The sequence below is a fragment of the Myotis davidii genome, unplaced genomic scaffold (assembly GCF_000327345.1).
Source record: "Myotis davidii unplaced genomic scaffold, ASM32734v1 scaffold509, whole genome shotgun sequence".
NCBI classification, from domain to species: Eukaryota; Metazoa; Chordata; class Mammalia; order Chiroptera; family Vespertilionidae; genus Myotis; species Myotis davidii.
The window spans coordinates 906,139-919,470 of record NW_006382996.1 but is presented as its reverse complement, the minus strand read 5'-3'; the positions used below and the strand labels follow the sequence as shown (position 1 = coordinate 919,470).

At 45.7% G+C, this 13,332-nt stretch overlaps 1 protein-coding gene across 1 annotated transcript; it reads left to right on the top strand.

Moving 5' to 3' along the window:
- The first annotated feature begins 6 nt into the window (after window positions 1-6).
- Window positions 7-13,130, top strand: GLS2 (glutaminase 2). The gene is made up of 18 exons (XM_006777880.2): window positions 7-206; window positions 4,796-4,895; window positions 5,490-5,611; window positions 6,187-6,316; window positions 6,855-6,934; window positions 7,017-7,180; window positions 7,394-7,452; window positions 8,715-8,747; window positions 9,005-9,063; window positions 9,664-9,730; window positions 9,885-9,935; window positions 10,124-10,300; window positions 10,944-11,075; window positions 11,189-11,281; window positions 11,425-11,486; window positions 11,964-12,040; window positions 12,323-12,386; window positions 12,479-13,130. The coding sequence occupies exons 1-18, from the start codon at window positions 94-96 to the stop codon at window positions 12,633-12,635; spliced, it is 1,740 nt and encodes a 579-aa protein (XP_006777943.1). The 5' UTR covers window positions 7-93; the 3' UTR covers window positions 12,636-13,130.
- The last annotated feature ends 202 nt before the right edge of the window (window positions 13,131-13,332 follow it).

The window sequence follows — 13,332 nt, the reverse complement described above, 5'->3', positions numbered from 1 at the left end:
GGGCACCGGCTCCCACTCGCTAGCTCCCAAGTCCCGTTCCTCGGGAGCGCAGCTCGTCTTCTTCCCTCTCCTCTCTTCGCTCACTCGCCGGCGATGCCTTTTCCTTTAGATTTGGGGTTCTGGGTCCGCCGCGCTCGGGCAGTAAAATGCCGTCCGCCCGGGAGAGCGTTTGGTCAGGTCGGTCCTCGGGATGGTGCCTGTCCCAGGTGCGTACCTCGCCGGGAACCTGGATGCGCGGCGTGTTTCTCGGTGCACGTGTCTGAGTGCGGGGCTGTGTGCGCACCACCCAGCCTCATCCTCCCTCTCCTCCTCCTCGCGGGTATCTTAGGGGGTGCATGGGGGCGCAACAGCCTCCCTCCCGAGTCCTGCTGCACTGGGGTCTGTCAGGGTGTGGGGGTCTGTCGGGGTCGGGGGTCTGTCAGTGTGGGGGTCTGTGTCTCGGCGCGTTCTCGGCGTATAATGTGATGCGCGTGTATTATTGGTGCGCAAGTACGTTGGTGCGTGTGTTGTTTGCGTAAGTGTTGGGTGTGTGCATTGCCAGGGCTCCCTAATCTGTGAATAAGGGTGTTTTTCCAGTTGGTTGTTGAATGGGGAAAATCTTTATCATAGTGGCGGGAGGGGAGGGGGCATAAAACGCAGATTTCTGAAACTAGAGCCCATCAGATCTGTTATCTGTGCTTCCCTGGCTTACTGATCTAAAGGGCTCTCTCCCTCTCCCCCCGGGGCTCTTATTGTGCCCTAACCCCTAATACCCAGGAACGCTTGGTGGCTGAGCCTCTTTCCTCTGAGACACAGACAGAGGCAGGACAGGAAATACTGCCCTCCCCAGAAGTGAATATAGACATGTCCAAGTCGCCCCTGCTCTATTATAGCAGGAGCAGGAAACGGACCATCTCCCCTGTCATTGACATCTACTGATGACTTTGAGAAAGATGTGCACACCGTAATTAAAGTAGCCAGCACTACCTCACCGCCACTGGAATCCCTGCTCTGACCAATATGGCATTATTTATGTGTTTATTATTGATAATTATTATGCTGTACTTTTCCATCAGCCTCTTCTCAAGGAGACATGGAACATATCAACTTTAAAGAATAAGCCCTTTCTCTCCTGATCTACTCCCCCACTCAACTTTCCCCAAATAATTGCCCTGGGAGAAATGACGGTGGGATAGAGCCAAGGCTTAACCTCCTTCCCCCTCACACTTTCTGTGGGGTGGCGAGCAAGAGGTGTCCCTGTCCCTGCCCCTTTCCTTACCCAGCGAGTCAGGTGGGTCAGGGTGTTTTTAGAAAGCCTGATCCCCCTCCCAAGGCTGCCTGTGCGCCCAGGGACTCTTGTTAATGGCCTTGGACTGATGCTCCCGTGGGCAGAAGGAGCTGAGAGCACTGAAGGGGGAGGGGTTCTTGTCTTGGGGGAAAAGGAGGAGTAAAGAGAAAACACCATTATTCAGGTTATTGTTTGTTTGTTTTTTAATATTTAGCTTTATTGTTTTTATTATAAAAGAAAAACACGATAAATAGAACAAGAAAAAAATTAAGTTTCCCATTAATTTTGTGATCTATATCTATATATATCCTATCCTATATATGTATATATAAAATTTAACAAAAGTAGGGCCTTGGCATTCATATTATTTAGTAACCTATCTTTTCCATTTAAACAGCTTTCAATGTCATTGAATATGTGTATATATTGTTATTTTAATGGCTGCCATTTTGCCATTTTAAGATTCCATTGTATGAAGTATCATAATTTAACCAATTTTCAGTTTAGTTACTACATATTCTTGTGCACTTGTTCAATTATTTCTTAAAATAAATTGCTAGAAGAGTTTGCTCTCCAGAGATTGATATCTCGTATAATCTTCTAGAGTTATTTTTTGCGTATATCAGCAGTACATGTTAATATTATTTTCCCTTTTTTATGCAAATGGTGTCATACTATATACATTGTTCTACATTTTGCTTTCCCCCCTCAACATTATGTTGTATATCAATCCATATCTAGGTCAAAGGGTGTGCAATTTTGTTTGTTTGTTTTGGTTTGTTTTGTTAGTCCTTACCTGAGGACATTCTTCCCATCATCTCTTTCAGAGAGTAGAAGGGAGGGGAGAGGGGGGGAGAGAGAGAGAGAGAGAGAGACGTCTATGTGAGAGAGACACATGGACTGCATGATCCCCAACTGACCAGGGGGCAGGGAGCAAACCCAAACCGAGGTACGTGCCCTTGACGGGAATTGAACTCGAAATCCTTCAGTGCGCAAGCCGATGCTCCAACCACTGAGATACCGACCAGGGCAAGAGTGTGCAATTTATTTAAGGCTTGAGACACATTCAGTAAGATGGCATTATTTCCTGTCTTCCTTCAGCTTCGGGCAGAAAGACCTGCCCTCAAAGTGTTCCTGTGTATTTTCCTTCTTGAGCTATTCCTACGATATCTTTTTCCTCCCTTCCTCTGTCACCACATGGATCCTCACTTCCCTATAGGCACTACGTTTATTGTGACAATTGGATTTCCTCAGAAACAGGAAAACTTCCCCCTCTCTTAGTATTTCTCCTAGAACAAAATACATATACACATGCCTAGTCTATGCCAAGCTTCTTGATTTTTAATATTGTTTTATTTTTAATGCATTGTTTCAACAGAATATATTCATATTCGCATATATCCTATTCAATAGATAACATGCATATTCATATAGTTAACAATTCAAAATTTACAAAAAGATATATAGTGGGAAATATCCCTCCCACCCCTTTTGCCAGCACCTGCTTCACCTAGGGAGAAATAAATCAGTCTTCCAGAAATATTTTGTGCCTGAAAAAGCAAATATATATACTTTTCCCTTTTAAACATAAATAGTACCATACTAAAAATAATGTTTTATAGCTTGCTTCCTTTAGTTACTATTACATCATATTAAGTCAATGTTTATGCATGCCCTCATTAATTTTTTACTGATTTTAGAGAGGTAAGGGGAGAGAGAGAAAGACATCCATTTGTTGTTCCACTTATTTATGCATTCACTGATTGATTCTTGTATGTGGCCTGAGCTGGGATCAAACCTGCAGCCATGGTGTATCAGAACGACTGAGCTACCTGGCCAGGGCTCTTTTTTTTTTCTTTTTTTTTAACACTGCACAATAGTCCATGATATAAATACACGATAGTTTACCTATCACCTATTCAGTTCCCTATTGAAACACATGTAGGTTGTTTTAGTCTTACCTATCAGCAACAATGCAGTGAATATGTTACTTTGTAGGTATGTGAGTACACCTACAGGATAAATGCTGGACAAATTGTTGGGTCAGAGGGTTTTTAAGGGTCTTAATCTCAAATTGCTGTCATACTTGGAATGATCTGATAAAATAATTCCTCTAAATCTGTTAACATATTAATAACATTTCTTGAAGACCAAGAAATCTTCAGTACCTGGAATCTTAAGTGTTATAAGCCAGCTAGAGAGATAATTTGGGGAACAGAGAACTTCCTACAAGTGTAACTAGGTAATTCTTTTTGAAGACCCACTGTGTGCTAGGGACTTTGCTCAATGATAGGAAAACAAAAATATATAAAACACAAAGACCTAACAGTGGAACAAGAGAAATTCCTCTGTCAATAAGATGATATGTTGTGTCATACCAGCAGTATAGCGGCATCTGGAGGTTGGGGAAGCCTTTAAAGAGTTACTAACATTTGATTTGGACCTAGAAGGATGAGCAGGACTATGCAACATGAAGGATAAAGAGGTTATTCCATGCAGAAGTTTTAGCATAAGCAAAGGCCAGGAAGCCTGACAATACCTGGCCCATTTGGGAGCCACCTGGCATAACTGGAGTGTTGGGGCACAGTGAAGAATAGGAAAGGAATGTTGGCAGGTTCTCAAGAGCCTTCAATGCTATACCAAGGAATAATACCAAGAAGTAATAACTTATTTTCTAGGCAGTAGGGAGCTATCAAAGGTTTTCCGTAGTGAAATGACATTTGCGTTTTAGAAAGATGATCATGCATTGTGGAAGATGGGTTGGAAGGCAAGAAGAGAGTATAGTACCATTAGGAGTTGGTGATAAGGAAGCATGATTTACCGAGCCTCTGCTTCGTGAAAGACAGTTTTTGGAATTTATGGAATGTTATTTTAATGAAGCTTCACGTCACCCATGTAAAGCAGACATTACTACCTTTATTTTATAGATGAGTAAGCCAGTTCAGCAGTATTAAATAACCTTACTATCTATATTAAGATCACACAACTATTAAGGTGCAAATTCTGGTTCTTTCTACTATACCATGCTGGCACAAGGGAAGAGAAGAAAAGAGGGTTGATTTGAGACATTATGGAGGTAAATTCATCCAACATTGTTTACCAACTGAACATGGATGCAAGGTATGGGAATTATCCAAATGGTTGCATGTTCCCAGCTTGGCAACTGGAGGAGTGGTAACACTATGAACCCAGATGGAAACACAAGAAGAGCAGCAGAGGTGAAATTACATCAGGTTTGGACATGTTAAGTGTGTGGTTCCTGTGGAACATCTAGTAATGGAAATGTCTAGAAGGCAGCTAGAAATAAAAGTCTAAAGGCCAGGAACAGCAACAACAACAAAAAGCTTGTGAATAAAATTTAAGACTTCTCAGGACAGATGTGAAAGTTGACATTATGGGGAGAGATCAGATAGCTCAGGGAGGAGGCCTAGAATGAAGATACCTACTACTTATAAGCCCATGTTCCAGGAGGAGCAAGGATCAGTTCTCAGTTTCCTGCCCTCCTCCCCTGTCTCTGCCCCCAAACAGTGATTCGTCAGAGAGTGGCATGCTGTCTCGCCTGGGTGATCTGCTCTTCTACACTATCGCTGAGGGACAGGAACGAATCCCTATCCACAAGTTCACTACTGTAAGTTTCTCTACCTGCTCAGAACCCTAATCCCTTGGGATCTCTTACTGATTTTAGAGAAAGTAAGGCAAAGAGAGAAACATTGATTTTGTTGTTCCACTTATTGAAACATTCATTGGTTGATTCTTGTATGTGCCCTGATCCGGAACCCAACCCACAACCTTGGCATATGGGGACGATGCTCTAACCAACTGAACTATCTGGCCAAGGCCCTTGGGATCTCTTGAAAGTGGGGAAAACGGCCGGACAAGTACAGGGCAGCTAATAATGGGTTGCTTCATGAGGAGATGCCTCGGCTGATGAGGCAATCCCATCCCTGCCCCAGGATGGGAAGATTAACTCCTCTGACCCAGCCCATCTTCTTGGTTTGGGACTTTGATCCAAGGGGTTCAGAAACCAACTGCCTTGGTGGAAAAGGGTAGGAAACCCCCATTAGCCTTCAAAGCTGTTATGTTTCTTCTTAGTTTGCAAACCCATTTGTTACACAGAATGTAGTAGTTGGGGTTAAGCTAATTGTTGTCCATTGGGAGAGATTTTTAGGATTGTATTACTGACCTTGTGGCTGATCTTATTAGCTTCTTCTTTACCCTAAAGGCACTGAAGGCTACTGGACTGCAGACGTCAGATCCCCGGCTCCGGGACTGCATGAGCCAGATGCGCCGCATGGTTCGAGAGTCCAGCAGTGGCGGCCTCTTGGACCGAGATCTCTTCCAAAAGTGAGGGCCCCAGAAACAAGAGCACCGCTCTCAATTGTTCTTGGACATAGATGATAACAGCAGGGAGGGATCTTAGGGATTGGATAGTTCAGCCCCTCATTTTATTTTATTATTACACGAGTTACACATGAGTACACACATACTCAGTATAAGAGTTCAAACAATATAGAAATACATTTTCTTCTTTCCCCGTCTCCCCAATCTCAGTTCCATTTCCCAGAAGTAAACATTATTAACAGATGAGTATCTTTTAGATAATGTCCTATGCATTTACATACACATAAGAATATATGTAAATATGCTTATTTAGGATTTTTAAAATATAAAGATGACCTACTATGCATATTATTTGAGTATTTATTTTTCTTGGGCTATCTTTCCACATTATTCCAGCCCCTCATTTTAGAGGCAAAGAAACTCAAGACCCAGAAAGACAATGTGACGTGCCAAAGGTCACACAGTATTGGTCCCAAACCTGATGATCACTCACACCTTTATTCCAAATTTCCACGGCTCCAGAGTGAGTCACAGCTGCATCTCTCCAGCTCCCTAACCCACTCACGTCTGGAATCCAGGTGTGTGAGCAGCAACATTGTGCTCCTGACCCAGGCATTCCGAAAGAAGTTTGTCATTCCTGATTTTGAGGAGTTCACGGGCCATGTGGATCGCATCTTTGAGGATGCCGGAGAGTTCACTGGAGGCAAAGTGAGGGCCCGGGGACTAGGGGCGGGGCAAGGGCTCTGGGCCAGATATACCTTGCTTCTCTGAGATTTCCTGGGGCTGGGAATCCAGTGGATGAGGGGTGAGAAGCAGAACCTCTAAAAATGGAGACAAGGGCTTTATGTATTTCTATACATGCAATTTCTAAAGCAAGTGAGGGGATTTAAAGTTTTTATGGGGACATTTGGCATAAGGACTCAATAGAACTTTGAAAGACACTTACAGGATAATTGAGCCTAAGAACCAAAAAGGGAAGCTGATCCCAGAATATTCTTCTTTTTACTTTTCATGGACTTTACTGCCTTCTCTATAGGAGTGGAGCTACAGAAAGAGAAGGTCTTCTAGGACTTAAGTCTTGGGTGTCTGAAAACAACAGGCAGGAGAGAGCTCTGTTGCCCTAGAGAAAACAGAATTTTAGCCTTCATCTAAAAGGCTCTCCTGACCCTGAACCTCAGCAGCTCTATTCCCCTTCTTCACATCCCTATCTCCATTCTGTCCGTTTTCTCTACCCACTCATGACCAGGTGGCAGCCTACATCCCTCAGCTGGCCAAGTCAAATCCAGACCTGTGGGGCGTCTCCCTGTGTACTGTGGATGGTCAGCGGTGAGATGCTGGGTGAGAGAGGGGAAGCAGGGCCCGGGTGCAGAACATAGGCCGACCTCTCATGGCAGCTGTCTACCTCCAGGCACTCCGTGGGCCACACAAAGATCCCCTTCTGCCTGCAATCCTGCGTCAAGCCCCTCACCTATGCCATCTCTGTAAGCACCCTAGGCACTGACTACGTGCACACGTTTGTGGGCAAGGAGCCCAGTGGCCTGCGCTACAACAAGCTCTCCCTCAACGAGGAAGGTGAGCACTGCCAGGGCTCAGACCAGACTCATAAATGCTCCCCTCTTATCCCCACCTCACCCTCTTTTATTTCTCTGCCCTTCCTGATTAGCTCTGTCATTCCATCCTCCCCAGCAAAGAAATCTTTCTAGTCTAGCCTGCAGAGTGGGCAGACTGTAAACAAGGTTTTTTCTCAGTGGCTGATAAGACACTGGGTGGTTTGTATTTCCTCAGGAATCCCCCATAACCCCATGGTCAATGCTGGCGCCATTGTTGTGAGCTCCCTGATCAAGGTCAGTGCCACCCTAGCCTTCTCTAAACCCCCCATTCCGATATCCCTCATATCTGTCCAGCTCTCCAGGGAGACTGGTGGGGCTTTGATTCCTTTGAGGATCCCCAGGAGGCAGTGAGGGCACATATGAGGATGTTAGTAAAAGGAACTTTACCCCTGCCCCCACCCACGAGTCAGGAACCCAGAGCGTCCTGGCCCTTAGAGAAGTGAGCAGATCCTGACCCCTGCCTAGGACCAAGGGCCAAATGCCAGGCACAGGGGGAGGACAACACTATTAGGTGCTGATTGGCCACTTCTGGGTGAGGGACACACAGAAAGAAGGGTGAATGGCCAGGCCAGGGTAGCTGTTCACGTCACCTGGAACTATGAGTTGGCCTTGAGCAAAGGTGTCAGGCTGGCTTGTCAGCTGTAGGTCTCCCAGGGCTTGAGTAACAACCTGAGAGTAATGTGGGCAGCAATGCTCTGGAGCCAATCACAGTTCCTCCTGGGGAAGGTGGTGTTAGGAGCCCTTCCTCCAGGGACTTAGGTGTCAGAGTTCCTGTGATGTTGACATTGTAGTTGACATGTGCGGGAAGTAATGAGGGTGGGAGGAAACCAGGCTCCCTCGAGAGTTGGGCAGATGCTCTGGGACAGCTCTATTTACAGCTCTGTATCTGGGGCCTGCCTCATTCCATTCCCATCTAAGCAGACCCTATTGGACTTGATTTTCAGCTAAAATCTTTAGCTTTATTTCAATTATCAACATAATTGATAAACTTGAATATTATAATATATGCAACACACACCCTCTTCCCATTCCTGTCACTCCAGTCTTGGAGATGGCTATGGGAGTCCGGGAAAGGACAGAGTGAGGATCCAGCGTGGGGTGTAAGGAATGGGGATGGGGTCGGAATAGGGGTGGGGTTTGGGACAGGATTGGAACCAGGAAAATGAAAGTGGGAGTCTGTGATGAGGAGCAGAATTGAGAATGGAAGTGGGAGTGAGGCTCGTAGACGGGGTGAGGTTATTTGTATTCATTACTTGATAAAATCTTAGCGATTTTGTTTTTAAGGTCACTAACTATACATGGATACTAAAAAGTCTTAGCTGTTTATTGGTGTGTTTTTTAATAAAAAAGAAAAAAAAAGGGTGATTGTAAAATGTAACACATTCCCAGAAGCAAACTAGTCTAACACTTTAACTGGGTCCTTCTGATCCTCCTCTGTCATCTTCCTAGGTTTGGAACACTGATATCTCTCTCTTTCTCTCTCTCTCTCTCTGCAGATGGACTGTAACAAAGCAGAGAAGTTTGATTTTGTAAGTTTCCTTGCTACTTAGCCCCTGGCTGCTTTCCTCTGGCATGTTGTCCTCTCCAGCTGCCCCAGTGCCTGGCTCTAACCCTTTGGTAGTGCACCAGCCCATACTAGAAGCCTTATTTCCAGAACTGTGGGGATCTGCTGGCCTCAGAGAGGAAAGGCACCTGAAGTTCTTGCTGGGAAAAAGACTGAGGAGTTCGGAGAGTCAGCAGGGTCCTCACTCATGCGGTGCCTCCCATGCCTCTTTTTCTCTTCTAGGTATTGCAATATCTGAACAAAATGGCTGGAAATGAGTTCGTGGGTTTCAGCAATGCCACGTAAGACCCTGTTCACAGGATTGGCTGAATACATTGTGTGTGTGTGTGTGTGTGTGTGTGTGTGTGTAAGAGAGAGAGAGAGAGAGAGAGAGAGAGAGAGAGAGAGAGAGAGAGAGAGAGAGAGAGAGAGAGAGAGAGAGAGAGAGAGAGAGAGAGAGAGAGAGAGAGAGAGAGAGAGAGAGAGAGAGTATGAGAATAGAATAGAACCATAAGAGGAAGAAATCCCAAGGGAACTTTGGCCTCCCAGCTTTCTCTGAGCCCCTTCATTGGCATTTATTTACTTTATAGAAGAACTTGCTCTATTTCTATTTAGTACTTAATGAACGAGGTGATGTAAGGATTTCTTGCCAAGCCTCTCAAAGCCATGTTTTTCTAGACTAGATGACTAAACAATTTGGGGCTTTGTTTTTCACACTTTATAATAAAGCTCTGCCCGGTGTTTGCGGGGTCCCAGAGTTTCGCAGTATTACTGAGAATTTATAAAGGGGTTGATTTAATTTAATGTGCAATGTAGTTGTCTCTCTCAGGGAAGGTATTTTTCCCCCTTCTCCTCACACCCACCCCTCAAACATCAAGTACTAAATTGGGTGTTTGCTTCAGATTCCAGTCAGAGAAGGAAACGGGGGATCGGAATTATGCCATCGGCTATTATCTAAAGGAAAAGAAGGTAATTGGGAGAGGCCGGGAGAGCAAGTCCCTGGGGATTCTGTGGCTGGGGAAGGGCAGTTCGGGCTGGGGACTTGGGCTGAGGTCCTGGCCATGTGAAAAGACTCCGGATGGCCTGAGGAGAGATGCTCTCCCTCCCCTCTTCTTCCTTGCAGTGCTTCCCTAAGGGGGTGGACATGATGGCTGCCCTGGATCTCTACTTCCAGGTAAACACTGCTGCTCAGCTCAGGGTCAAGGGAACAGGACAGGCTGTACTTCCTGCTCTGACCCGAAGGGACGCTCCTCCAGAAACACCAGGGGAACTGGCAGAAAGATCAGGATGCCAAGAACGTTGCTCTGCAACCAAGAGTGTTCAGGTCCACACCACACCCTCACCTCTGCCCTGTCTCCATAGCTGTGCTCCGTGGAGGTAACCTGTGAATCGGGAAGTGTCATGGCAGCCACCCTGGCCAATGGCGGGATCTGCCCCATCACAGGAGAGAGCGTGCTGAGCGCTGAAGCAGTGCGCAACACCCTCAGCCTCATGCACTCCTGCGGCATGTATGACTTCTCAGGCCAGTTTGCCTTCCACGTAAGTGCTCTGGCCCTTCCATCCATGTGCCCAAGCCCGTAGCCAGGCAGAGGATACCGAGTCTCTGAAGGTGGAGAGGTGGAAGCTTGTACAGGCCTCCCATTCACTAACTTCCAGCCAGGCAATTAGGCTGAGAATCTTTAGGGGTTTGCCAAACACATAAAGTCCCTCAAACACAAACACATGATGTTGTGACCAATCTTCTGTGGCCCTTCACATGGCTGGTGCTTCTCTAGACTTCAGGTTAGATGTCGCCTCCAGAGAGAGGCTTTTCTGACCACTTTTATCCTCAGGTGGTGCCCCTCCCACTTCTCTATCACATCTTCCTACTTTTCTTCTGTGTGGTCATAGGCTGTGATTATTTTTGTCTATTTGTCTACCTGTGTACTGTCTATCTCCTATCATCAGAGTGAGAGGTTTTGTCCTAGTTCTAGCATCAGTCATGGAGTAGATACCCAATAAATATTTCCTTACTGAAGCCGTGAATTTAAAGGGGGGGAGGGGAGGACAGGAGTAGGAAAAGCTAATTAACAAGCCAAAAGGTTGAGGTGGGTGTGGCCTTGCCCACACAGTCATTTGGGATAAACTATTAACCCAGACTTGGGACACCTCTAGCTCATCCTCTTTCAATTTTGTCCCCAAGGTGGGCCTGCCAGCCAAGTCAGCTGTGTCAGGAGCCATCCTCCTGGTGGTACCCAATGTCATGGGAATGATGTGTCTCTCACCTCCACTGGACAAGCTGGGGAACAGCCACAGGGGCATCAGTTTCTGCCAGGTAAGTTACTTTGCACATAATACCCAATATTCTTGAATGAGTAACTAAAGCAATTTTTAGCTCCTACTAAGAGCAAGGAGTAAGTAAATAATCTCTCTGGCTTACAATTTTAGAAGTTGGTGTCTCTCTTCAATTTCCACAACTATGACAACCTGAGACACTGTGCGCGAAAGTTAGATCCGCGGCGTGAAGGGGGAGAAGTAAGGGTAAGGAAGATCCCAGGTGGCGTCTAAGAATATTTCAGAATACCCTTGGCTAAACATCCAGGGAGGAGCGTCATGGGCTGGAGCTGGGCATGGGTGGGCTCAAAGTCACAATTAATCTCAAGTGGGTATGATCTGTTTTCCAGAACAAGACTGTGGTAAACCTGTTATTTGCTGCCTATAGTGGAGATGTCTCAGCTCTTCGAAGGTACCTCTGTGACCAGATAAACACAATAAAATACTCCCGGTCAGAGATCTCATAAGGAGTTATCATAGCAAAATAGTTAAGTGCTTCAGCTTTAGAATCAGATACAATGGACACACAGTGCACTTAAATGAAAATTTTTTCAAAGTACAGTGCCTACTATGTGAGAAGACCTTAATTAATGGTAGCCACTGTTAGGATTAACCTGGGTGTTAAGAGCAGAGGTGGTAGGTAAGGATTACAACATCGGCAAATATGTACTGGGTAGCTACCACAGATAAACAGTGATGTTTCTGGAACCATCACACTCCCATTTTCTGACGTGGGTGTAACAGTCTCATCTGGGTAGAGAACACATTGTGCGAGGCCTACGATTTTGGCATAAGCTCTGGGACCTATCCAGTCTGACCCCACTTCAGAAAGGACATGAGTGATTCTAAGCTGATATGAGTTACTCCAGCTGCTTTCCACTACCCTCAGGTTTGCCTTGTCAGCCATGGACATGGAACAGAAAGACTACGACTCCCGCACAGCCCTGCATGTTGCTGCAGCTGAAGGTATCTGAAGGTTAAATAAGAGGTTAAATAAGTAGATCTGAAGACCCTTCCTTTTCTACCAAGAGTACCCCCCACCCAATTGGGTGTGCCCTCAGGGTGGTTTTGTCCAGACACCCTTCAGTTTGCAGGCTATTATTGGGTACTGCAGGGAACAAAATGGGAAGAGGCCTTTTTCCCTCCTTTATTGGTTCAGAACTCCAGCTGCCAAGGGTCTGCACCATTGTTGTCACCAAAAGGTTCAGGATCTGTACTCTCTCATTTTCCTTCTGCCCATATTCCTAGGACACATTGAAGTTGTTAAATTTCTGATTGAGGCTTGCAAAGTGAATCCTTTTGTCAAGGACAGGTGAGTAGGATTAAGCTAAAAGGGGGTGTGGGTAGCCACAACTGTTATCTATAGAACCAGGGCACTCTCTCTGTCTTCTTTGTTCCTCTCAGGTGGGGCAACATTCCCCTGGACGATGCTGTGCAGTTCAATCACCTGGAGGTAGTGAAACTGCTTCAAGATTACCAGGACTCCTACACACCATATGAGAACCAGGCTGAAGTAGCAGCTGAGGCTCTGTCTAAAGAGAACTTAGAGAGCATGGTGTGAGCATGGAGCGCACATGGTCCCTGCTCAAGAAAAATCATGAACTGGCCACACATTTAACCCACAACCACCAAACATGCTATGGAGAGCTGCACTCCTTCAGTGCAGGCCAAGACAGGCCAGTGCTTTCTGTGAGAGGCAAAATACCCCATTTCCCTTGGCAGAGTATAGAGAAGTGCCTAGGTGGATACCTGCAGTAGAGCTATCCACGGAGACTGTGGGCTTCTTCAAGGTATAGCCTAATTGCCTAGCCCACTCAAAATCTTTCCAGGTCTTCACCCAGGTCCCCTCTTCCTCTCCCTGAAGAAACCATCATGAGAGAGAAAGAGAGAGACACTTGGGTGAAGGGGCTCTAGCCACCATGCACATGTCTATATAGAGCTATGCACCTGGTTTTAGTTGTCTGGAGAGATCTGTCCCCCTTGGCAAGGAAACAGAAATTTTATAGACAGAGAAAGTATTTTGTGCTTAAATAAACTTTAATTACACAAATGATTATTTTTACTAAACCCAGTCCTCTTTCTCCCCTGGAGGTATTCAGTTGCATCACCATCATAAAGACAGAATAAGATGGAGCCACAGGGTCAAACAGAAATAATGTATTTCACATAGATGCTCATCCCACCAGGTTTTCCTCAACCCCTAATACTGCTTTAGGTTAAGTGTATTCTGCTGCCAAGGTTGCAGTGGAGGATAAGGG